Genomic DNA, 25,928 nt, shown 5'->3' on the forward strand with positions numbered 1-25,928 from the left:
CTATTGCTTTATTGTGGTTGAAATCATTTACAAAAGTAATGACTGGTAAATCTTGCAATTCTCTCACTGTACTTTGCTATTCTTGTTGAGGTAAAAAGCTAGTTTTGTAGCACTGCAACAGCTATTTTACATAATTTTATGATAGCAGAAAATAAAACAGCTTAAATAATATTTGACAACACAGAGGCGGACAACTGTTCTTCCATAATATAGAAATAAAAGTGCAAAATAAAAAATATGTACATTTTTAGGTCCCATTTGCAACCTTTTAATGGAAAATGCTATTAAACATATAAAACACTATTTTCATGAAACAAAGACAGAAAAGAAAGATGCAGTAATGAAAGAGCCTTGTTCCCGTTGTCTTTTGTAGGGTATCCTGTATCATCTGTGGTTGTTTTTTGTCTTCATACCATGACAGCAGGTCCATTCTCAAATGAATAAATATGCAAATCAAATATTTACATTTGAGAAATGCACCATAATGAATAAATATTGAGGGATGATGTCTTTATATGACGAGAGCACCTGCTGGTGACCGATCACGATTTCAATTAAACACAGACTTTCATGATGGCGCGTTTATCGAGATGACACACAATGAAAGCTTCGTTTTAAACGGCGTTCAGATATTTCATTGAAACGCATCCTTTGTGATCCCTGTCATATCGCCGTGAAAATCCGCATCATCACCGGTTGCCATGGGAGAAGCACGACTGGATGCTCCTCATCGACTCAAATACTGCACCTACTGCGCCTTCGCCTTCCCAAACGCGTCTCGCCATGAACACGGAGAGAATAACGCAGCTTCCAATATAAAAAAACTGTAAAACTCACCGATTCCAGTGAAGAATCCTCGACCCATCCGGTTTCACGGGATTGGTGTACGTTTGGTGTGTTGTGTAGTCGGCGCGCACCGCAGCTTCTCTTTCTCCTCGAGCGCTCGCGCTGCTCCTGCTGCTGTCAAACGCGCAGCGCCGTCACGCGCACGCTCAGTGCAGGCGCAGCTGCAGCGCGCGAGGACCTCCAGGCAGACAGGACAGAGCACACACAAACAGCACTACTGGACACTAGTTATTATACTCTTGGCGTAAAGAAGTTGTATTTGTTCAATTCTGTTTGTTTTTCAAAGAAAGGCGTATTCATATAAATGATGGAGGCTCCTCAAACTTAAAGGGATAGTTTACCCCAAAATGAAACATTTCCAAACCTGTATGAGTTTCTTTCTTCTGTTCAACACTACAGATGTTTTGAAGTTGCTGGTACCCCTTGACTTCTATAGTATTTTTTTAATACATCAATTTATAATTAGTTTTTTAGTTGTGCTTATAATAAAAAAATAATAATTAAATATTAAAAGCAACATCATTTCCATATTATTTATTGATATAATTTAATATTATATATATATATATATATATATATATATATATATATATATATATATATATATATATATATATATATAATAAAATATATATATAACTAAACACTATAACTACACTATAACTAAAATATAAAATAATATATTCTGTGTGCATAGATATTACACACAGAAAGAGGCATAAACACATACACACACACACACACACACACATACATTAGAATGGCAAATGAGCTCATCAGAATGACTGAAGGATTTTGCAAGTGTTTTCTTTGTAGACTGCAGAAATACTTCTCAAATTGGGGTTTTGACATCACAGGTTAAAGAAAAACTTTCAAATACATAAAAAAAAGACATTTCAAACAGTCCTTGGTGTATCTTTTAATCAATTAAATGTTAATCTGGTAAGAAGCAAAAAATATATATATATATATTTAAAACTTGATTACCCACCATAACTTGATTCATTTGATAAAAAAAAAATGTTAGCCTGAATGCACTGTAAGTCACTTTGGATTAAAGTCTGCTAAATGCATACATTTATTTATTTAATTTCAATTTAAAATCATTAATTATAAGCATATCATTAAAAGCCATGGAAGAAAACCAATCCAACTCAAATCAACAATGTCCACTCTATACAATTTTCTACATTACTTTGTCAAAGCCATATTTAGGCATGTGTTTGTGCAGATGGGTAGCGTTGCTTTTGTTGCCTCTATACAGGACATCTGATTCATGGTGTTGGTTTGGCAATCCAAGTGAAAATGAGCATGTTAGTCGTCACACTGTACAGCATAATGTCTGATACCCAGCCACGTCTTCTCAAAATGTTAGATGTATTTACTGTGCACAAAACCCTAATTGTTCTCAAAAGTCCTGAATGTCATGGGAAATCTGTTCTATAAGGGAAATATGAGGAGCACAAGGAACAAGAGGGAGAAAAAAAATCTAATAGAATAGCATGTAGTGTAAGGTAAGGTAAAATAAAAGACATGGAAACTAAAATCTAACCAGTTTCAAAACTTTCAAGAGTATTTTTGAAGAATAAAGTCTGCACTGATCAAGTGTTGCTCTCTCTCTCTGAGCTAATGCAGAATGGCTTTGTTTATACTTCCCACTTCCTAAATTGGTTTGTTGACCGCTTTGAAGACATACATCATCCAGAAAAAATCCATACAGTATATGTGCCAGAGCAGAGCCAACCGCTAGACTGTTTTCTTAAAGAAAGCATGTTCGTTTTACAGCAAGGGACATTTTCAGGGCAGTGGGTATAAATAATAATTGAACCAGTAAAAAAAAAAAATATATATATATATTTACTGATAATAAAGCTCACGTACACAAATTATATCCTACCATATATATATATATATATATATATATATATATATATATATATATATATATATATATAAAGCAATTTTATAACTATAAACGACTAGTTCTAGGTAGATTACTTACAAATTGTAGTCCATTATTGATTGCAAATTACATGTTGAAAACGATAGTTAGTAACTGAACCTAAATTACTGTTTTAATGTAATGAATTCTGACTAATTTTTAGATTACTTTTTATTAACTAATGTTTTTTCCCCCCTCAAACTCAGAAGTAAGGATCGCAACATTATTTACATGACATTTACACATTATTTGCAATTGTATATTGTGAATAAAGTCAAAGCTAAATGGTATGACACACAGTAGGATTTTTGGAAAGGAAGCTTTAAAAGAAAAAGAAAAAATCAATAGATTATTAATCATTTCAATGAGAGCGACTCTTTGTGCTGAAACCGAAAATATCATAAACTTTCAGTAGAGAAGTGAAGCAAGAGATTGAAGTCCAACATTTTTAAACCTGGATCTTGTGAAGGTGGAGAAATGGTTGCTAGGGAACAGGTCTAAATTACATAGGGTACTGACATATCGCTTGATATATGAATTTACAGAGTAAATGACTGTGTGGCAATTCAGCTACTCAATATTAAAAATATAAATTTTTCTGAAAAAAATAATACTGAAATCGCCTTAGTGACATATTAGTTACATTTGATGCTGAATGTGTCAGAAGGCTCTAGTCTGTTCTTCCTGCCCAAGGGGATTCTGGGAGGTGGATGATGCAGAAGTCGAGTCAGATATGGTCCTATCTGCTCCTGCTTGAAAGGAATACTCCACCGTCTCACATGTATAAATTGCATTCCCCCAGTAACATTGATCTACTATCTGACTAATTTTCTGCATACTCGACAGGCTGCTAAAAACTACTCCAAGATTCATTTCAAATAGAATAATGTGCAGAAATCCATAACTTTCAGCATAATGAAACTGATAAATAATAGGCTAAATTGTGGATTCCCAATGATAATCTAAAAGAGATTCTAAAAAAACATATATTTTGTGACATCTTCAGAGAGAAGAACTATAAACCATGAAACAAACTGAAGTTAAAGTCATTTATTTCTCTTCATAATCATCAGGGAATACAGTTTCAAGGTGATAGGAAAATTGAATTTCTGAATCGAGCTGTTAAAACTGAAATCTACAACACTGTTATACATTAATGTTTATTTTTTTACACATACATGGATTCAAAATACTTTACAATATTATACACTCGGTCTGAAAAGAACCAATAAATTATGTCAAATATTTTCCAGCTAAGTGCATGCAGAAGCAAATAAAAATGTGTACTGGAAAGCAGCGGAGGCATTCAAACATAATACACAAAATCAATGATCATTTCATTAGTATTTCCACGATAATCAATGCAAGCCATCTTCAGCCATAACGCAACTGCATTGAGTGCTTTCGAAACATTGCGTGCAAAATCTTTAAAACATTAGTGCTGCTGGATACCACTGTGGTCTGACATAAAATTACAAGGCTGATCATTTGAATTAAAAAAAAATGAGGTTGAAAATGATTTAGCAACTCATGCTAACTACAGTACTGTCAGTTCAGTCGACTAATACTAAGGGTTTTTCAATGAGAGACATTACACAACAGCAAATGTATCCTATTGTAAATTAACGGATCAAATTACATTAGTATATCCCAACAAATGAAAAGCAGCAAATGCATTGTGATAGCTAGTTAGTATTGCCGCTAACTTTTCGTGCTTTCAAGGATCTTCGTTTCAAACGACACAAGGTAAACAATAACTTTTGTTACAATAAAAATAAAGCCTTAAAATCAGACCTAATGAATCTTTTCAATCGTATGTGCTCGTCAGAATGAGGCAACAGACTTGATTTGCTATTGGCATATGGCAACATGCATTGTGTAGTTACACTGTAGCACTCAGTTTACCTTGTTATGTGTTAAAAGGTCAGAGGTTGTGCTAGTTTGGTTTAGATTGTAAGTTTAGAGTTTCGAGCGAAAAGGAAGGCCATCGTACATGTCAGCTTTAAGCTGGGCCCATTCGGCGAGTTTCTGAACGATTCCCTTTTCTTGAGTGAGAACACTAGCCACTTTCTTTAGCTTATTCTCGTTTCGCTCCAGGTACTGCTGACCCTCAGCCTGCAGGACGTCCAGCCTATCCTGTCTGCTCTCGTCCAGTGGGATTTCCTCACTCATGTAAGGGTTAAAACGAAAATAAGTGTTCGGGGGGAGGAGGGCATCCAGCATCGTGTGGACCTCTATAGTATAAGAAGAGATTCATTAATAAGGGTTTATGTAGTGAGTAATAAACAACAGAATATTAACAATGTTTCAATGTTTATAACTTTACTTGTTTCATAATGTCATCACAGTTTTCATTATTTTTTTTATGATACACTGTTCCTGTAGCTCAATTCGTAGAGCATTGCGTTAACCAATGAACACATGATAGGTAAAAATTGATAGCCTGAATTCACTCTTTGTCGCTTTGGATAAAAGCGTCTGCTAAATGCATAAATTCAAATTTAATTCTATATATATATATATATATATATATATATATTTTTTTTTTTTTTTTTTTTTTTTTTTTTTTTTTTCATTAGGGGTCATTACAGTCAGAGATAAACAGCAGATGATCGTAATATTTTTTAGAAATTAAAATAAGTTATACTTTTTTTATAATTTAATAATTTTATATATATTTTATATACATTTTGTATATTTCTAATTCTAAATTATTATTATTTATTTTTTTAATTTGTAAATTATTCACATTTTTTTTGTGTGTGCGCAAAAACAGATGATTATTCTTATGGAATAGCCTCAGCTGCTCTTGTCTAGCTAGAATGGATATCCAGAGCTGCAGGTGCTAGTGGACAGATCTGATCAAGTTCTCACCTTCAGTGTCTGTGGCGCTGCTGATGACATTGGTGAGTTTGGTCTTCAAGCTGGTATAAGTGCTCGAGTTGGTCTTGCCTATGGTTTCGTATCGGCCTGTGCCCAGAGACACCACACACTGCACAGGCGTGTTGGGCCACAAACACTTGCTCTCGTGGATGGCCAGAGCGGTAGGGTTATTGATCAAGAGACCACCGTCCTGGATAAAATCAAAAATCAATCCAATGTTAACAAGACCACAGCCAGGTAACCAAACAAGAGGGAGAGCGATTCACAAGGTGCATGTGTGCTCTCACAACTACAACTGGAAAAACTAAAATATACTATTTAAAAGAAATTTTGAGTTTCTGCCAAAAGAACTCCTTCTATTATTATTATTACTGTCCACAAGCAAGGCTTCTTTTGGAAATATGGGTTATTCTTTGAAATATTAGATAAAAGAGGTGACTCTGCATTTCTAGCTGATGTGATGATGGGAGTCATCATAATGGAGATGTGGGTAGAGGCATGTGAAATCCATTTACTTGGCATCATCCTTCTCCATTTCTATGCCTCCCTTAAGGAGTACATCAGAGTAAACAAGATGAAATCGTCCATTAGACAGCATCCCTCATTCCTCTAATGTGCCCTACATTTAGTGACACGGATACTGATGTGTCTCAGTGAACTACATGTTGCTTTCCCAGTCCAAAGATAACCAAGGATAGCTCATTACAGCAATCAAAAGCTAATTAAAAGGATATTTCACCCAGAAAAACAAACAAACTTGAAAAACACTTTTGTTACTAGAAATTAAATAAACATTACCTGAAATAATAAAACGTTTTTAAAAATATAATAAATGTTTTCAGCTAGTTGCCATTTATTTCAGCTAGTTAAACCTGTGTACTAAAAATAACGAACTAAAACGGAAATATAGATTAAATAAAAAACACACAGACAAGTGATAAAAATGACAAAAACACTACTTTGTAAGTTTGTAAGAGCAGCATGAACAACTCCTTTTGCATTCCACAGGATAAAGAAAATCTGATTTCCTTAATGGGGATGAGAAAATGAACATAAATCTTTCATTTTTGGGTGAACTATTCTTTTAATGATTGAATCAATGAATCAATCAAATGGAGAAGAGTGGTGCGAGTGGTGTGTGTGCGTGTGTGTGTGCACGCGCGCATCAATTAAAGCATTGCTTTAATAAAGAACAGTGATTAAACTGAACGGTTTTAATGCACTGGCCTTGTCTCACACACACACACACACAGTAATGTTCAGTACGGTCACACTGTATATCTGTAACAAACATTTGAGAAAAAAAAAAAAAATTATGAAAATTGCATGAAAATTAAATAGGCCCATTGGAAAAATAAAAAATGGCACGTCATGCCGAAAAGGTTGCCGACCCCTTCAGTAGAGGATTGACTTCTTGTTTGATGGTCGAGACTCCTTGAGGAGAGTATGCATAACAGACTACAGCCCTGGCATGTGGAGAAGAAACTGAAGAGCTATTCAGAGCAAAGAGAGAGAGAGAGAGAACGAGTAAAAGATGAATAGAGAGAGGTTCTGCCATTGGTGGCATTCGGAGTCTGAAGTGCTCTGTTGGCAACAGGTTTTAGAGCCAAGAGCCTCTAATAAATTTGCATTTTAATGAGGACACATTCATCCCACACATTAAAAAAACACATCAAAACATCACACAGCAGCTTTGAACGCAGAACTATTGGAAGATTAACCTATTGAATGTGCATTAAGTAGGTTTGCTCTGCCCTTAGGCTAAAAAAAAATATAATAATAACTGAATCAGCTACACAGACTATTAGATGAAAAACGAATACCATCTGAAAACGGTTCATTCTCATCTTGTTCGCCAATAAATTAGGCCTTCCCTAAGGACAATGTCACTCCAAATTTCCTATCCAGAATTCTCCAAAGAGCATTTGACCGCAAAGTGAGGATTATATTATATGAAAGCATCATGTGGATCAGTTATACATAAGAGCATCTATGAAAAAGAGAGGGAAGAATTTTTTTAATGAAAGGAAAAAGAAACCATTTTTTTTCAGTGCATTCCTGGTTGCACTTTATGATTTGAAGTAAAAGAAAAAAAAAATTAATATGTGAACAGCATTTTTTTAATATATTATTTTTTTTTTTATTATAAGATGCCAAATAACTTGATCAACTTTTCAAGAATTTAATTATTTTAATAAGTTAAGTTTTCTTCTTCATCATGATATTAAGACTTTTTTAAATTTAAGCCAATTCAAAATAATAATAATAATAATAATAATAATAATAATAATAACAATAATTATCAGATATTAATGTATTTTGAAATTAATGTATATTATTTCAGATTTGAATGTATTTTGAATAAATTAATAGATTTGAAAAATATACATTTATAAATGAAAAAAAAAAATTTCTTGTGACATTTTTTAATTATGCCGCCCCCAAAAAATGAATTATAATTCATGAATGGGCTGTATTTTTAATGTATTATTAATAAATTCATATAGAAAATCCTTATTTATGAATTAATAGAAAACAAATCAAACCATTTCCACCCTTGTGATCTATCGGGACTTTTTTATTTTTTATTTTATGCCCCCCAAAAATATAAAAATGTATTTTAATTCTGAATTTAACTGTATTTTTGTATTTTAAATAAATGAATAGATTAAAAAATCAGTATAAATTAACAGAAAAGACACATAATTTTCTTGACATATACAGTTTATTTTTAGTTTATGCCCCACAAAAATATATAAATTAATTTTTATTCATTTATATTTAATGTAATATAATGTTATAATACATTGTATTTAATGTATTATAAATAAAATAATATAGAATATTATGAAAATAGATTATTATTAGATTATTATTAAATATATCATAAAACATAATAATATTTTTTATTATATATATATATATATATATATATATATATATATATATATATATATATATATATATATATATATATAAAATAAATATAATTATTTTTTTATAATAAATAATACAGAAAAAACACACAAATGGGTAAAACTTTGGCAGAAACTGCATGCAATCCTTCTCACTGTTAATACCTACATTTCTAAATAATAACAGGCCCATCTTCTGACTGACCACAGATCTCATTGGAATAAATCTGGGCATTCATTTAGCTCGGTCACCAACAGCTTTATTGGCCTTTTTGGGACAAAAGGGACATTGTGAAAAGCTGTATGCGAACTTGGTGGGTGTCAATAGGCAGACGGACAGAATGACGCCTTCCTGATGGATTAACAGACACCGCTGAGGGCTACGATTCAACATTAACGTCTGCCACTTGGCTGATGAAATCTCAGGCTGTGAGGGTGCGTTCAGTGTGGCAGCGGTGGGACAGTGCCAGTTTGAGCTGGATGAAGACAGGCAGTGAGGCAAAAAGACCTGACAGCTACTCCAGGGTAATTCAGACACATATTCAAACCATGAACTTTTCAGAACAATACACTTTCCCTAACAAATCTGGTTTGTGTATACCTTCTGTATTACACATCTCGATGCATATTGCAAATACGCAGCCACACTTCAAGACTATTATGATTCAGAGGGAAGTGGATCAGAGAAGTGAGAGGGGTCTAAATAATCTCTCTGACAGGAATCTCTTCAAATAGCAATATGAGAGCCACAAGAACAACACTAATGACTCTGACTGTACAGCACAGGAAACAGCCTGTAGTGCATGTACTGTATGTGCAGAGTTTGCTTTTCCTCTCTCTTCTTCTGACAAGAACCTAAAAGGGTTTGTAATGATTTTCAATACTGCAAGAGATCTAAGCAAGGATGCATCACAAACTGTCCGAACGCTTGGACCTTAACATGTTAAAAAAGTCATATGATAAAGATTAGCCTTAAAAACATGTGGATAAGTTAAGAGCAAAAAGAAATGTAATGCAGATAATGCAGAGCAGACTTTGCGTGCTTTACCTGGTGGAGGTCATTTCCTAGTACAAACTCCTGGAAGTATCCTGGAGCGGCGGAGGATGCTCGAATGGCTTGCCACATTTTATGCTGGCAGCCGCCCAAGTAGTGTGAGCGAACCCCAGGCAAGAAGTTATAATTCCTGAAGACATATGCTTTCAGCGGCAGGCCTCTGTTCACAATGGTGCTCACCGCTGACACCTAGAGGAAGCACTGAGAGATTTATCTAAACAGCGAAAAGATGAGAATTGCATTTTTTACCAAATATATCTTAAACCCACCTTGGGGCATTTAGAGTCCTTGGAAGTCTCGATCATTAGTCCAGGCCCCATTCTTTCTCTGTTGAGAATAATATATATATATATTCAATGCAGTTTTATATGTGTCTGTTTACCTTTATTATTTTATTATATCATATTAATATAATTATATAATTTATTACCCTTTTCTTCTTCTTATTATTTCTATTTTAAGGTCCAAACTATTGCTGTACTTTACAATGATAACAAAATAAAATAATAATAATAAAATCTTTTTTTTTTTTTTTGGCTTGTTTACTTTACTTTTAAAATAGCTAAAAAATAAAATAAAATAAAAGAAAGAAATAAATAAAAGAAAATAAAAGAAAATAGGCTCGTCCACTTCATTGTCTTACTTGAGGATCTCTTCCCAGATCTGGCTGTCATAGTACGCATGACTCCATCCCATTTTCACTGTGCCCACAATTAGGTTCTGTTTAAAGACATCAGATCCCAACTTCCGATAGAGTTCCTCACACTCATCCAGAGGGATCTGGAACACTCCCAGCATAAAGGCCAGGATGGACCCTAAGGGGAAATAACCCCACAGATTTAAAGGAAGTTTGTTCATTACTATACTTACTTACCGGTAATAGACATTTTCCAAGCAGTTATCATAATATACCTGTACTAACTCCACATATGTAGTCAAACAGCTGGTAGATGGGCTTCCCTGTCAAACTCTCCAGCCTGTGCAAAGCCTGCAATGCAACCAAACCCCTACAAAACAATTACATCAAATTACAGGACTGCACACATTACATTTCACTGCAAATATAAGCATGTTCATTCATCTTATAACATACAACTAAAGGATCAATTCACTGAAACAATTAAGGAGTTTTCAAGAGTATAACGGGCATTAACTTTTTACATCTTAGGCTTAATAAATGTGGGAAAATTTCCACAAATCTGTACAGTACAGTCACAGTTTATTTTATGTTGTTTTTTTTTACTACATTTAATTAATTTTTTGTTGCTCACAAATTCAAAATGAAACATTCCATATGGACTTTAATTGAGAATTAAACGTAATATATCAATAGGTCTATAAATTAGTTGATAATCTAACCTGATACTTTTTACATTATTTAATACAAAATTTAATGTTGTTTATTTTAACTTTAAAATGAAGAAAGATTAAGTATATCCCATCCCACTGCTGGTAGATATAATGGTATATAATAGTGGAATATCATTTTATTCTTGTTAAAACTGTGACATGATAAATCCTTCAAATTAGCCTAGGATGATGGACAGCATCTAAAGGGATTGCAAAATTGTGTCAGTTCTATTTTTTGATGACCTACTCTGAGAGAAATTTGGGCTGACCTACTTTTATCTCAAATGTACTTCCACAATCTGTTAACTTTCAGTTAATAATCTTTCCCTAGTAGTCATCTGTCTGTCACCTGGTCCCCCCTCCGTCGATGGAGAGGACACGTATTCCTCTGCCTTTGACTGGGTCATTGTAGCCCACCAGAGCCAGAGCCTGTCTCACTGCAGCCTGCAGATTGACGTCTCTGGCCTGCCTCAAACGCAGCAGACACGGGATGACCTTCTCCTACAGCCAGCGAGAGAAAAGATGAAATGAAACACAGGAAGTCATTAATGGAGATTACGATGTACAAAAATAAAATTGGCTGGACACACACTTACAGTGACTGCCACCCCTCTGGTCTCTGGAAATTCCAGCAGGTGGAAGCTCAGTTCCTCCACCCTGCTGATGGTGATCTTCACATCAGTGACTCGCTGAAGACTCTTGACCAGTGCTCTGGTTCGGTTATCCACACTAACACGTGCTATAATCTATATACAACACACAGAACAATTCCATTTCATTCTTAAACATCATAATCAATGTGCTTCTAATAAAACACACCATTAAAGATATTCTATTGTATTTACAGGGATATTATTCTACCTTCTCCCTCTGAGACAACAGCCTCTGTGCTTTCTCTTCTGCCTCTTTTTGCTCCTTGCTTTCTGCACTCTTTGCATCCTGGGACGCAGCCCGTTCAGATCCAGAGGGCTTTTCCTTCTCTGCTGTGCCACTCTTTGAATCCGCTCTGAACTTTGGGACGAGAGGAGTGATGTAGTTTCCTACAAAAGCCTGGACGCTGGGCCTGGGGTAGGACAGGTAATGACTGATGCCTTTCCTTGGCGATATGGGGATGTTTGAAACCGCCTCATCCTGAGCTGGAGCAGAAGGGGCTTCCGGACTTGGGACGGAGCTATTCTTGTCAATAACAGGGGGCGTTTTTGGTGTGGATCTACAGGACACAGGCACCGCCATTAGGATATCATCCTTGCTACTTTTTGGAAGAGCACTAGACTGGATCTGAGATATCGAGGATGTTGTGTCTTCTCTAACCCGTTGTGATCTTTTGTCATCTTGCATGTCACTTCCAAAGTAGGCATTGACATGTTCAGCCAGGTGATCGTATGTTTCATCCATGTTGGTTGTGAAGGCTGCAGGCTGAAAACGTTGCAGCGTTTGCTTTGCAACTGCACTGGTCGTGCTTCCTGTGCTGCTAGACAGACTGCTGATAGATTTTGGGGCTTCTTTATGAAGTTCCATGTCTTTTTTCACCTCTTTCTCTCTGGGCGGCTCAGGTGTCGCCATGGTCATGACAGCTCCGGCCTCTGCCTCGGGACATTCCACTTTAACATCTATAGTTTTGCCCTGGGTGGCACTGGGTTTGAGGCGCGTGATTTTGGCGAGGAGGTCAGAGTTCACCGTTCCGCTCACAGCTTTGGTAACGGTGTCCAGTGTGCTCCTGATGCGCGACATGCGGTGAGGTTACTGGAGGGAATTCTGGGATACTCTTTGAGGAAACACACGTGCGTGGATTGGGCATCAGAGTTGCTGAGCCCTGCAGAGTTCAGTCAAAGCTTTAGCCATAAGTACTCCATGATAATACATGAGGTAGGAGGACTTTCTCATTTTAAAGGAACCTGTAATGAGAAAAATTGTTATATAATATTCAATATTAAGAAATCGTCAGTATCCAGATAATCCTAGCAACTGCATAGCACTGTGCTAAAAATAGTCAGAACCCTTGAGCAACTGCAAAAGAACACCATGGAATCACAATATTTAATATTCAGAGTGATTAAAATAAGGTATTTTCTGCGAGGAAAAAACAAACAAAAAAACAATGGGCCTTATTCATGAAGTATGAGCACAATGAGTGTTTAATTTTCATGATATTTTTCCAACATAAAAAAATCTCATTATTATAATAAATGTAAAAGTAAAAGTAAATATAAAAAATGGCCCCCTTTACAGTTAATAAATAAAAAGAAAATATAATATTTTATTATTTATTAATATTATTATTAATAAAAATCAAATATTATTAAACAATAATAAATTATTAATATTATTATTACTATGATTCTGACTCACCATCTCTGCAGTACAGTGACATGACTTCAGAAAGAAATGCACCTTTTTCGATTTTAATTGTTTCGTTTTAGAGCAGACATTTTGAGCTTTCAATAGATATATTTTTCATTTCTGAGGCATTTAGCTTAAGTAGAAAAAATTTCTAATAGCACACATTTGTCTAGGTTAAAAGTTTAAACTAACATATGTTTAACATGATGTATATCTAGAGATTTTATTGTAGGCACGTGAAGTGTTGATTTGAGAAAGGTTAAACTGATCAAACGTGGTAAATTCCCGTTTCTTTGTCAGTCTCTTGGTCGTCCCTTTAAAAAACAAAAACTTGTGTACAAACAAAAAATGCTAGATTTTTCTAAATTACCTTAATAAAGAAACAAAAGGAAATAAAACCACTATGCAATTAAAAACAACTATTTAAACCATTTTAATGGATGTACAGTAGGCTACATAAGTGGGAAAAAATGCAAAAATATTAATGGTCCTGAAAATAGGCTTAATTTTTTTTTGTATGCAAAATATATTTTATTTCTCTTGCCTTATATTCAAAGTCGTCAGAACAAACGAGAAAGTTAGTGAACGGACTGTTATTTTGAGTCAGATCATGTTAATTAATCATTTGATTCAGTTCACAAAACCGGTCTGAATGATTCATTCATGAATCAGTTAAATTGTCTCTGGTTAAACTCACCAACTCCCAGTATCTAACTTAACAACTCAAAGAAGGCGGACATTTTATATGAATAACAACTTTCTTTTCTTTTTTTTCTTTTTTGCGGATACATATGACTAGAAATCGATAAATATACTTTAGTGCTCCTTCAAAGTTTTACGTCTCCATTCATTAAACTAACGTTAAACATTAAAAAGTGACTTCTTCTTTTGTGTTCTACAGAAAAAAAAAATGCCATAAAAATGAACGCGGTGAGGAAAAAATAGAATGGAATTTTACAATCATTTGTAAAGCATCGCGTTTATTGCAAGAGCTAATGCACCCGTCACCTGTCAGTCATCACCATGGAAACCGATGTCAACATTTCAGAAACGCTGACAGTGAACTTACTGCACAAAGTGAGCATAAAATCAAAACTACAGCCAGCGTGTATTTCATCATAGAAACCTTCAAAATCCGACCAAACACACTGCCAGCGTTCACTTCCTCGCCGAAACCAACAGATCCAAACTTATTCCAGGACTGACAATGTTTAGGGAAAAGTGGCTGATGGATGTCATCGAGAGAAATACTTTGCTTATCGACACTGTTGACTTTTAACACTTCAAAATATGTCAGTTTAACTCTGTAGAGCTGTCTACAAACGATCTCTTTCAATGGATATAAAGTAAAATGATTCGACTGACGCTTAATAAGGAAACACTGTAGTATCAATGTCTCATATTTACCATATAAATAGCTGTTTTGGCACTGCAGATCGAATTATCTAAACGTTGATGACTCTTACCTAAATATTAAGTTATCTAGATATAACTTGAATATGTTAATAGAGATAACGATTTATTGTTCATTTGTTTATTATTTTTAAGAGGCAGCTCATTGGACTGGTGTTGTTTTGATCAGCTAAGACTGCATTAAATAATAGTCTAATTCTGATCTTTTAAACCGGAGTTTGAAATGTTAAGCATAAAAATTAAATGACATACCCGCCGATTCCTTATTATTCGCTGTTATTTCGTTTAGAGATATTATGAAAACAGAGAAGTATGGATCCAAAATTGACAATTTGACAGGAAACGTAGACAAACAGAACAGATGACGCGATGTGAACACAGCCAATCAGAGCGCCGGGAATCTCCTCTTCTCTTCAGCTGACTGGAGACAAACAAACAAATGGGAAAGAGCGCACTGCCAACTACTGGGAGTAAGTGAGACAACACCTCACGAAACGTAAATAAAGGTAATGTTTCCATAAAATATAATATTTAGAAATGTCTTATATACATGAAGGTCAGTGGAAAAGAGAAGTGTTGTGTTATATTATGAGGAAAGGAACATGAACTCACTGCATCTCGTATTTCCTCTTCTGGATTTTTCTCTGAAAAACAGATATTTCTGCATTCATTCACATAGTTTTGGACACTAAATAATGCATTTTCATCATTTCATTTTTTTTAAGAAAACTGTAAAATACCATCCAGTTCTTCCTAATCCTCCCATCTCTATGGTGTTGATGTTCCAGAATCCAGGAACAAATTCTTGTTTCTGTCTCCTAATTGAACTGATATGTTCCTGTTGCTTTCTGAAAGAGGTGATGATCAGATAAAAAATAGGTTAACTTAATATCAATAAAATAACAATATATTAATATAAATTAAAATGTTGGTGTTTAGCCATTTGCTGACTGTCACAGTCTATGAAGTTGAGGGGATGTTTCATGGATGTTCAACATGTGACATCAGTTACAGTGACTAACCAAGTGCAAGTCATCATGCATCATTCTCAGAGTAAAAGTGGGAGGATACAAAAAAGAAATCATCTCCTCTCGCTGCAGCTGAGCCAGCTTGTGTCTTTCTCCCTCTTCATCATCATCACTGTCATACAAGTAAAAAAGCACTGAAAGATAATCAGAGACCTTCAAAACCAAAGCACATACTGTATAACACAAGCACAATTGTTAAAGTCCACAAAACCTGAAAATATTTAGCATTTATTATCCATAAACAAACAATAGTTGACACCTCCGCCCCTGAAACCAGGCTCTGTATGCTCGAGCAGTTGCATTCGGAGGCCTCTTCCTGTTCACAGCCCTCTCTGTTCTCTCTCTGCATTTATGCAAATCAGTTACAGCTTTTATATAATTTTGTGGTGTGAAAGAACGACATATACACATTTAATAAGAAAAAAGAGAGCTGTATGGTTTGGGCCTCCTTAGTGAAGGGTTGATTAGTTTGTTATTAATTACTGTTTTTAGGCAGCATGTGGCATTTTTCAGAGCAGGCTCAATCCTGGGGTTCTTCAAAAGATTGAAAGCGGCTTTTAATATTCTCAACTTCATAATACGAGGATGCTGTGACACTTCACCCATAAAACATCTACATTTTAAAGACATTCCCGTCTTTAAAGTTTGATTTCCAGATGTCATAGGTCTTGCACATAATTCTGTCTGCAGTGAGTTTATTCCTGTACCTGCAGTTTTAGCTTGAGCCTTTGGAGTCTCCTGGAACTATAGCAGGTCAGGGATTCTATAAGCGAGCACAGATCTGTCTCACAGTTACCGTCATCCATGTATTCACTCTCCTGTAATAATCTAAAAACACATATACACAAATTAGTTTCAGTTCCTATTACTCTTGCACATAAAGATTGTAAGGTACTTTGTAACAGCCCAACCTCTTCAGATCCTTCCCGGGACTGATACGCTACTCCAGGCTGGAGGTAGGATCTGTGGACAGTGGGAGTAATGGGAATGGAGTCCGATCAACCAGCGTTATCCCCAGCTCCTCCAGCAGTCTCCTTCTGTAGGTCAGGCATGGAATGGTATCCATGAGAGGACAGAAGGAGAAATCATTAAGGATGATTTAAAGTCTACATGCAACTGTTTGAAAACTTGGATATGGAATTTGTGAATTGGAATTGATCAAAAACTCCCTGGTCACCTTTAATCTGACCAACGGGTTTGGCGGGGACTTTAATCCTGCTCTTGTTTCAGCATATTGCACGTTCTGGTTCCAAACCTGACTTTCTTTTTTCTGTGAAACACAAAATAAGATATATAATTTTATATATATATATATATATATATAAATATAAATATAAATATATATATATATATAAATATAATTATTATTTATATATAATTATTATTATTTTTCTTTTAATATTGCTACTGTTTTCCAAATTTTTGGGTAGTACCTGAATACCTGATCATATGTAATCTGGATTATGTCATCAGATTACAAAAGATAAATATTTGTAATTAGATTGTATTACCTTTAAAATACTCATAATCAGACTAGTTAGTTTTTTATTGATTACATGATTACTTAATATACTCAAAATTCCCACAGCATATGCATTTCATGATGTTGCTAACAAAGAATAAAATACATTTCTTTATTTCCCACTCACAGAAAATTTTGAAATATTTTAAAAAGGATATTTTAAGTTATTATATTATTTCACAATATTACAGTTTTTACTGTATTTTTTAATTGAAAAGTAAATGAAATAAAAATAGCTGTGGGGAGAATTAGAGATTTATTTCATTTTACAGACCCCAAATTATATATATAATATATGATGTATATTTATAATATACTGTATATATATCATTTTAAACAGTCTTTAAATAAACTGTAAAAGAAAACTAGTCTTTTAACAAACATTAAGTCATAAAACTGAATGCAAAATAATAATACTAATAATAATAACAAAGCTGTTCAGTCTTGATTACAATACAAAATAATATTGTAATTTTCTATGCTAGTCTAACACATGGTGTACATCTACAAATACCAAAAGTCATAAGAACCCACCTAGTGAATAAATAAACGTACTGCAGTTTAAAGTCTAAATAACTCTATGAATACTAAATTTAACCTAAGAACAATCTCACAGTCGCCTCCTGTATTTAATTCAAATAGGCTATTTAATGAATGTTCAGAAATTAATTTTCTTCACAAATGTGATACAGACCATCAAGCTTCACAATCAAAACAGTATAATCCAACCAATAAAAACAGGCGTTCAGTCCTTATTTAGTATAATAAACTGCACTGACCTTTTTTAACTGGGTTAGGGTTAGGGTTAGTGTTCAGTGGTAACCCAGACCGCGTAGATGGGTCACAGTGCATGTATGAAAAATTAAACACAAACCACTTCCGTTTACATTGGCCCCTGTCATCCGGAAGGGTGGTACCTGTTCAACTTCTGCAAATACGTCTTCTGTCGTCTCGTGCCTTGTGAAAAAACAACATGGATATGAGAGAGTCCTCCTGGAGAGCCGTGCTCAGTCGGTCCTCGGCCGTTTGATCTGCTGGAGCTGAAAGGACGTACAGACGCAGATCTAAACCTCACCTGATCTGTATGCGCCCGTCAGGTAGACGCTGAAACGACCCCGAGTCACCGTTTGGACACTTTCAATTGCAGGTGAGTGATTTGAAGTTCGCTAAACCCTTTGCAGAGGTTTCGAGGCATGAGATTCGGAGGGCTAGGTCGTATTTACTTGGCTTCGGAAACTCTGGGAGCGTGTTATTTACGGACAGGTGCGTTTTGGTTACTTCTGTAGTAATCCATTTTGGCTTCTTGAGTAATAGGCAATGTTTATGTTTATATTTTATGTGTAGCTATTTGCATGTTACTAAATCAAAATAAAATCAAAAATCTTGTATGTTGAAACCTTAAACCTTAGTAAAAAAAACGGCATGTATTTGATCTCATTACTAAATTCTAAAAACAACGATATAAGTAAATTAAATAAAACCAAAATTATATATAAATATTTTTTAGTATGAAATGTATTATTTAAATATCTGAAGAGAAATCGGGTCAGGATTCTTAAAAGGAACTGCCGACATTATATAATATAATTATCTCATTTGTTTTTACCTTAATTTCACAGAAATATTGAGCAAATTAAAAAAAAAGTTAGATCCCAATAATGCATCAAATCAATAAAAATAGATTAAATAGATAAATAAAATAAATGATAAAAGCTTCTCAAAACATAATTTGTATGGCCCTATGTAAAGTTTCTAATGGGGGAAACAAAAATAAAAAATAGCTTTTCTGGGGACCTTCACACATGCACAATGCCATCCCTTCGTCATTTACGATATCATATGCAGATGTTTGGAAAGTGATGAACTGAGTCTGTTACATAAAGATAACCGAGGGTTAAAGAAACTACATAAGATAACACCAAACATAATTGTTATAAAGGTACCCCCCACCTACTTCTACACCGTAAACCAAATCAAAAACACTTAAGCATTTGGTTTATATTGTTCCTCTTGTTGATTCATAATGAAATTAGCACTTCCTTCATGGGAAGGCAATATCAAGACAGCATTTAAAACCAGGGGTCTCCAAACTCAGTCCTGGAGGGCCAGTGTCCTGCAGAATTTAGCTCCAGCCCTAATGAAACACACCTGAGCTAGCTAATCAAGGTCTTACTAGGTATTCTTGAAACTTCCAGGCAGGGGTTTTGATGCAAGTTGGAGCTAAAACCTCCAGGACAGAGTTTGGGGACCCCTGTTTAAAACAAAGTTTCTTGACTAATGTTTAATCAGAAGAAGTGACCTTGAAACTTTCACAGCCTCTTTTTCGTTTCTGCATAAGTCACAGCCGTCATGAAGACAACTTAAAATGTCTTTTTAGTGCAGGTGGCTCTAATGGTGGCGTTCACGCTCGGCCTTCATTGTGCTCAGTCATGTTGTCGTTTATTTACAGAGGTAACATGACCTCAGTGCTACTGAGCTTTTCAAACTGAATACCCACATGCTTTCTATTTTCCCACGAGCACCGGCTTTGATTGCAGCGATTTTAAAGACTTGGCAGAGGCCTGAAAGCTCACATCTTGTCACATTTGTCATTGTGCTGCTTTTGAGTTTTGGATTTATTTAGTCTTTTACCCTAAAATTGTGTGGAGTGATACTTTTCAAAAAGAAAAATTTTCAGCTTAACACGTCTCTTTGGCAGATTCAGCTTATAATTATGTGCCTCTCTGATAGTTGCCAACCTCCAGACTAAACTGTCTGTCAGCAATGTAACTATTTCTCTTTTTTTTTTTTTTTTTGCCCCATTATGATATTAGCTGACCAAAAGAAGAGTGTTCACCATTACTACTTCCTCTGACCAGCACCATGAGTGGTCATCCACGGAGGATCCGTCTGAAGCCGTGGCTGCTGGCACAGGTGAATTGTGATTTACTATGCACTTTGTAATTTCAAAGAACATTTCTGAAGAAAAGCCTAAAAACAATGGAATTTTAAAGATAGAATTTACCCGCGATTGAACGTTTACTCACCCTTATGATATAAGCTGTATAAATGATCAAAAAGCAACATAAAAGTAGTTTTATGACCTTGAGTCTGCCAAATGCATTGATTCTCACATCAGTAAGACGAGCCAAACCATGACACAGCATTTTTTTTTTAAATATGTGCATATGCAAATGATATTGAGTGCTACATCAGATGGAAAGTGATGACTTGAATTTCAGTCTTTACCTCAGATGACCATCAGAATACTTGGAATAAGGTTGGATAGAATATTTTTATGATATCTTTAAGTTACTTCAAAGTTGTACATTTACCATTGCTATGAAATCCAGTGATTTCGATAGGAAACCCACCCGATTGGAAATGTTGCATGAGGGCTATAATCCATGCAGCACTTCTGGATATCAGCATTTAAAATGGAAGCAAAACTAGTAGAGGAATATCAGTTGAAATCTTGACATCCTAAGTTTGTTCTACATTAGTAAAGTAAACATTTCTCACCCTGTTAGATTAACAGTGGGAAATACCCAGGACTGCAATGGCTCAATCAAGAGCGCAGACTGTTCCGGATCCCTTGGAGACATGCCACCCGCCATATGCCTACCCTGGAGGAGGAGAACACTATATTTAAGGTGAGTAATATGGTCTTTGAATCACCCATGCTGTTTTTTTTTGTAACCTTTTTTTTTTCTTCTGTAGATATTGAAGTGGTATCTCGTCTATTTTTTACTCCGTGCTTATTCTGTTCTAAAGTTAGCACTAGGGGGAATTTGTGGGGGTTACTGAAATACCTTGTAGTTTCACTCTTCAGTATTTATTTTTTCAAATAAAAGAAAATGATTGGAAAGTCAGTGTTTTTTGCCGAAAACTGAGGCATTACATGTCTGTATTTACAAGTTCTAGTGATGTTTAAAGATCATCTTTAGTATTTTTGCAAGCAACTTTGGAGAACTAAAAACGGAGTTTCAATTCCACTTGACTGAACTGTGGTAAAATTTTAAGAGGAAGTCAAGAAAAGTATAGAACGAGGTGAAAGACTGCGAATTCAAAATGAGTTCTGTGACTGTTAGAACTCATTTGAGGCATTTTTAAGCAAGTGCACATTAACAGACTTCACACTTAGCAAATTTATGCTTTCAAATTTAGTTTTTAATTTTCAGAAAAACACATAAAAAATATAGACAACTTATCCTGCACTACATAGATGTTTTTCCAAACAAATACTAGAATAGGAATGCCTCGCCCCCTGATGATACTTGAAATCGACTGTGACATAACTAAAGCTCATTGTCTGTTTAAAAGAGAAAGGAACAAGTCATGTGTCTAGATATTTTCTAGTCCGTTTTACTCCTTTTGCTCTGCAGGCTTGGGCTCTCGAAACAGGCAAGTATCAGGAAGGAGTAGATGAGCCAGATCCAGCAAAATGGAAAGCCAATCTCCGCTGTGCCCTAAACAAAAGCCGAGAGTTCGGACTCCACTACGATGGCACTAAGGACACCCCGGTCCAGCCTTATAAGATCTATGAGGTGTGCGACCAATCAGTCAATGGAGGTAAGGGCTGGGAACACATGCTTCGGACCAGTTACATGGGATACTTTCTGAAACAACGCTGTTTGCTCTCAAGCTCTAAATGGGTTAGCTGCTCAGATCATTCAATATTTCCCACCACATCTTCTTGCTTAAGTAGGAAATATCAACACAGAAAAGAAACCATAGAAGTCAAGCCATAAAGTCTTTAAGGGATAAAAGATGGAAAAGCCAATAAATGATCCCTTCTTTTGTTGATTTTAGATGCCGGAGACGATGAGGAAGAGGAGGTAAGTTCTGGAGAACATAAACAGACCGTAGATAAATGGCTTGATTAACTGCAAGTTGAAATAAATAAATTGTAAAATCAGCATGATTTCCACCAGTGTCTTCATGTAGTATTTTTTTTTTTTTTTCAGTTGCAGCACTTTGTCAAACTCTCCATTGGTAAGATTTCTTCAAAGTGGATGCTGTATGGAAAAAATCTATATTTAATATATATAATTGTTTTTTTTTGTTTTGTTTTTTTGCATGTTGCTTAACAGACCCTTCCAGCTACCCAGCATACCCTTCTAGAGTAGATGATCCGTTTAACTCTACTATTGCTGATGGCTATAATCCCACCCACCATAACCCTCCGATGAACCTCTTAAGAGATGTTGTCCATAATAACCCCAGTGGAGGTGGTCCTATGTCCTCTCACCTCTCCCAGCCCAACACTGGACCTTCGGCTGGTGCAATCAAAGTTGAGCAGGCATCATATCCCTGTGGGGGACTTTCGAACGGTCTGGGAATGGGGACTGGAGTCATACCGCCGCCTCTTCTTCAAGATGTAGTCACTCATTCTGTAGGCCCTCAAGCCATGGTGGACAGCCCAATGCAAGAGGTGCCAGTTCAAGCAGAGAACCAGGTTCATCCCTGCATCTCAGAGTTGCTGAGCAGTCCGCACATGTTACCCTGTAAGCCTCTAATGCCTTGTTTTTTACTGAGTAATGTTGCAGTTTATGATGAAGACATACCTAAATTGCAGTACAACCTTTTCCCGCCGGTTCAATTTGAGTAATGCTGATGTTAATTGACTTTGCAAGAGGTGTGTATAGAGCTACTAAAACTAGTGCACACCTTAATTGTATTGTGAAATTATGAAAATTTCAGTTGTTAGACTGGCAATCTGTTATTAAAGAAAAAGTTAATCCAAAACTGAACGGTCCTTCATTATTCACTCTCAGGTATTTTCCATAGAAGAGAACATTGGTCTTATATTCGTAAATGCACCATAAAATGATCACAAGAGTTTTCAAAATGAAAACCATAGACTTTTGACATATTTGACATCTGCCATGATTTGTTAAATCTAGCCCAACATGGATTGATAGAAAAGATACAAAAAGATGAGTGAAATTTGAGATCTGTCAAGAACATTTTCAGTGATCAATCTAAATTTAGATTTGTTTCTATATAGCTACAGAAGTCTGGTACAGACCACTTTTATAATGCCTTGAGTAATTTTCTATCACTTCGTCACCATTTGCTTTGATTATATGGAAAATAGCAGCATCAACATTCTACTGAACATGTCTTTTTGTGTTCCACAAAAGAAAGCCAAGAAACAATTGTGAGTAAATGACGATAAAATGTTCCTTTCTGTTTTCTCTTCCCTAGTAACTGATCTAGATGTCAAGTTCCAGTACAGGGGTCGGACAACTGGTTCTTTAACTGTCAGCAACCCTCAGGGTTGTAGACTTTACTACGGTAATCTGGCACCCACACCAGAGCAAGTAGAGCTATTTGGTCCGGTAACGCTGCAGCAGGTGCTGTTCCCAGGAACCGCTGAGATCCAGAATGAGAAGCAGAGGTTCTATACTGATCATCTGCTGGATGTGATGGACCGAGGGCTGATTTTGGAGATCAGAGGACAAGATATCTACGCAATCAGGCTGTGCCAGTGTAAAGTGTTCTGGTCCGGGCCAGGTGTGCTCGAGCAGGGTCCACCCAATCCAATGGAAAGAGAAATGAAGATCAGGGTCTTCAGTCTGAACAACTTTCTCCATGGTAAGAGGAATCAGTCTTTCATTTCAATAATCACAATATCCTCATTTATTGGGACTGCTTTACAGCACTGACAAACAATTGAGCACATATGATAATGGGTCTGGATTCAACCACTGGGTTTTCTTTGAACCTCAAGTTTCAGAGTTTGGAAGAATTATTTATTTTATATGCACTGTTAATAAAGAACAGCTTTAAACTTGAGAGAAATGTCACTGATATATGAGGTGACAAAATGTTTCAAATTCATTCTGTCTGTCTGAGTGCGATGGCGTCAACACACTTTGCTCTTCATGTATAGCACTAGTACTAAAAGCTTCCCATCTTTGCTGGGAAGTGAAAAAGAGAAAAGAAAAAGTTACACAACACATTTTCACAATTTTCAATTGTATGTTTTTAGGAGACACCAAATGGGATCATTGTGATTTGATATGTAATTGATTTAGTTTACAATTATTATTTTTTTTTTCAGGTCTCATTTTGTATCAGAAAGGAGAGGCGCCCACTCCACCACCCTTTGAGATCTACTTCTGCTTCGGTGAGGACTGGCCAGACAGGAAGCCCAAGGAGAAAAAGCTCATCGTAGTCCAGGTTTGGAGATTAAATCCATGTTTATTGGTTTCATTTAGAGTGCAAAGACTCTTTAGGTGTTTATTTGTGCAAGGTGTACAAGGCTGTGCTATATTGCTAGATGGACTTATTAGCAAGTGACTCACAGCATTATATTAACAATATAGCACAGCAACAGCTAGGTAAACAGGTGTTTCATATCACGTTACTAAACTGTGTACTTTAGCAAATCCGCTTAAAGAACCAGAGCTGTTTTATAATTTAGCATTCTTCAAAACTAGGAAACCATGCTATATTACATTGTTGGCAACAATGCACAGTTATAACTAGGCAAACAGGTGTTTCATGTCAATGTTACTATGCACAATATTTTAGCCAATCAGAATCAAGAAACAGAGCTGTTTCATAATTGAATGAAAAACCATGCTATATTGCATTTTTGGCAACAATAAACAGCGGTTGTTTCATGTCAAAGATTTTACTATATTGTGTATTTTAACCAACCAGCATCCGAAACCAGATATTACCATATTTTAAATCTAGCAAACCATGTGGTGTTAGCAATGATAGGCAGCATTGTATTCGCAGCATATCACAGCTATAACTAGGAGAGCAAACGCCTTAAGTCAAAACTGTTATTACATAATGCATTTTAAGACCACTGCTATTTTTTTTTATAATTTAGCATTCTTTTGACTTAGCAAACCATGTTACATTGTTAAATTGTGTCAGCAAGAACATGCAACATTGTGTTCACAATATAGCACTAATAAAACTAAATGAACAGATGTTGTATTTGAGCCGATTAGCATCCAGAGCTAGAGTTGTTTTAGAATTTAGCTTATCAAAACTAGCATTGATTGCTTTAGCTTAATAATAAACAGCATCTGCTCATACTAAAACCTGCTGTTTTTCCTTTATCTAGGTTGTTCCAGTTGTTGCAAGAATCCTTACAGAGATGTTTTCAGGCGAGCTTTCGTGGTCCACAGACAGCATTCGGTTGCAGATCTCCAACCCTGACCTGAAAGACCAAACGGTGGAGCAGTTCAAAGAGCTCCACAGACTGTTGCAAAGTCAAAATGCGCACCACACCTGGGCTCAAAACATCCAATAACTGAAAGAGGAGCTCATTTTTCAACACCATCTTGTTCATTGCCTGCTCAGAATTGGAAGGTCCTTGGAGTACTGGAATAAATAAATGCCCTCAATGATGCCATACTGAAAACATTTATATTGGAGACCAAACTTGACATTTCGTTTCCCACATTTTTTGTCTTCATGTAAACTTGTCTTTTAAAATGTTATTTCAATAAATACCATTGCAGTATTTTAAATGGTTGCTGACATGACCAGGTTACCACAGTATGATTCATCTCCTTAACATTTAAGCAACCTTACTACAACTCTGACTCTGTAAAAACCTGAAATAAGCTTTCACTGTTAGATTTAAGACTTACATTATATGCAAGTTCTCATCCGATGGGGTCCC

The 25,928-nt window shown here is 35.6% G+C and overlaps 3 protein-coding genes across 18 annotated transcripts in view; 1 reads left to right on the forward strand and 2 right to left on the reverse strand.

The window, feature by feature from the left end:
* LOC127975685 (neuronal cell adhesion molecule) overlaps positions 1-1,003 on the reverse strand; it is a 44,059-nt gene extending 43,056 nt beyond the window's left edge. For all 13 annotated transcript variants that reach the window (XM_052579763.1, XM_052579757.1, XM_052579720.1 and 10 more), the window contains exon 1: positions 838-1,003. The gene's annotated coding sequence lies outside the window, so the exon portion shown is untranslated. The remainder of the gene's footprint in view (positions 1-837) is intronic.
* A 2,820-nt stretch (positions 1,004-3,823) lies between these two features.
* LOC127975800 (calcium-independent phospholipase A2-gamma) lies at positions 3,824-18,187 on the reverse strand. Of its 3 annotated transcripts, XM_052579803.1 has the most exons (16): positions 18,073-18,187; positions 16,949-17,041; positions 16,683-16,808; positions 15,766-16,599; positions 15,484-15,591; positions 15,356-15,387; positions 14,996-15,164; positions 11,852-12,885; positions 11,587-11,736; positions 11,340-11,491; positions 10,553-10,647; positions 10,284-10,455; positions 9,910-9,967; positions 9,635-9,829; positions 5,663-5,861; positions 3,824-5,022 (listed from the first exon to the last, which is right to left on the reverse strand). In XM_052579803.1, exons 8-16 carry the CDS (start codon positions 12,719-12,721, stop codon positions 4,748-4,750), a joined length of 2,166 nt encoding a protein of 721 aa, XP_052435763.1. In that variant the 5' UTR covers positions 12,722-12,885; positions 14,996-15,164; positions 15,356-15,387; positions 15,484-15,591; positions 15,766-16,599; positions 16,683-16,808; positions 16,949-17,041; positions 18,073-18,187; the 3' UTR covers positions 3,824-4,747. The 3 variants fall into 3 exon arrangements, with proteins under 3 accessions (XP_052435763.1, XP_052435745.1, XP_052435754.1); XM_052579785.1 differs by having other exon boundaries at positions 15,484-16,599; XM_052579794.1 differs by lacking the exon at positions 14,996-15,164 and having other exon boundaries at positions 15,484-16,599.
* A 104-nt stretch (positions 18,188-18,291) lies between these two features.
* Positions 18,292-25,766, forward strand: LOC127975816 (interferon regulatory factor 5). Of its 2 annotated transcripts, none has more exons than XM_052579814.1 (10): positions 18,292-18,440; positions 20,107-20,206; positions 20,803-20,925; positions 21,658-21,844; positions 22,085-22,110; positions 22,240-22,267; positions 22,366-22,779; positions 23,483-23,872; positions 24,342-24,460; positions 25,365-25,766. In XM_052579814.1, exons 2-10 carry the CDS (start codon positions 20,156-20,158, stop codon positions 25,551-25,553), a joined length of 1,527 nt encoding a protein of 508 aa, XP_052435774.1. In that variant the 5' UTR covers positions 18,292-18,440; positions 20,107-20,155; the 3' UTR covers positions 25,554-25,766. The 2 variants fall into 2 exon arrangements, with proteins under 2 accessions (XP_052435774.1, XP_052435782.1); XM_052579822.1 differs by lacking the exon at positions 18,292-18,440 and adding an exon at positions 19,499-19,744.
* Positions 25,767-25,928: the final 162 nt, after the last annotated feature.

The sequence above is a fragment of the Carassius gibelio genome, chromosome A4 (assembly GCF_023724105.1).
Source record: "Carassius gibelio isolate Cgi1373 ecotype wild population from Czech Republic chromosome A4, carGib1.2-hapl.c, whole genome shotgun sequence".
Lineage (NCBI taxonomy): Eukaryota > Metazoa > Chordata > Actinopteri > Cypriniformes > Cyprinidae > Carassius > Carassius gibelio.

What these genes read in the sequence shown, in the direction of transcription:
- LOC127975800 (XM_052579803.1), bottom strand. Translation starts at nt 12,721, where the DNA reads ATGTCGCGCATCAGGAGCACACTGGACACCGTTACCAAAGCTGTGAGC. An exon ending in ATCGACGGAGGGGGGACCAG is followed by an intron (nt 10,648 to 11,339) that starts GTGACAGACAGA and finishes ATTGTTTTGTAG; the next exon opens with GGGTTTGGTTGCATTGCAGG. An exon ending in CATATGTGGAGTTAGTACAG is followed by an intron (nt 10,456 to 10,552) that starts GTATATTATGAT and finishes ATTTCCCCTTAG; the next exon opens with GGTCCATCCTGGCCTTTATG.
- LOC127975816 (XM_052579814.1), top strand. Translation starts at nt 20,156, where the DNA reads ATGAGTGGTCATCCACGGAGGATCCGTCTGAAGCCGTGGCTGCTGGCA. An exon ending in GAGACGATGAGGAAGAGGAG is followed by an intron (nt 22,111 to 22,239) that starts GTAAGTTCTGGA and finishes TTTTTTTTTCAG; the next exon opens with TTGCAGCACTTTGTCAAACT. An exon ending in TCTGAACAACTTTCTCCATG is followed by an intron (nt 23,873 to 24,341) that starts GTAAGAGGAATC and finishes TTTTTTTTTCAG; the next exon opens with GTCTCATTTTGTATCAGAAA.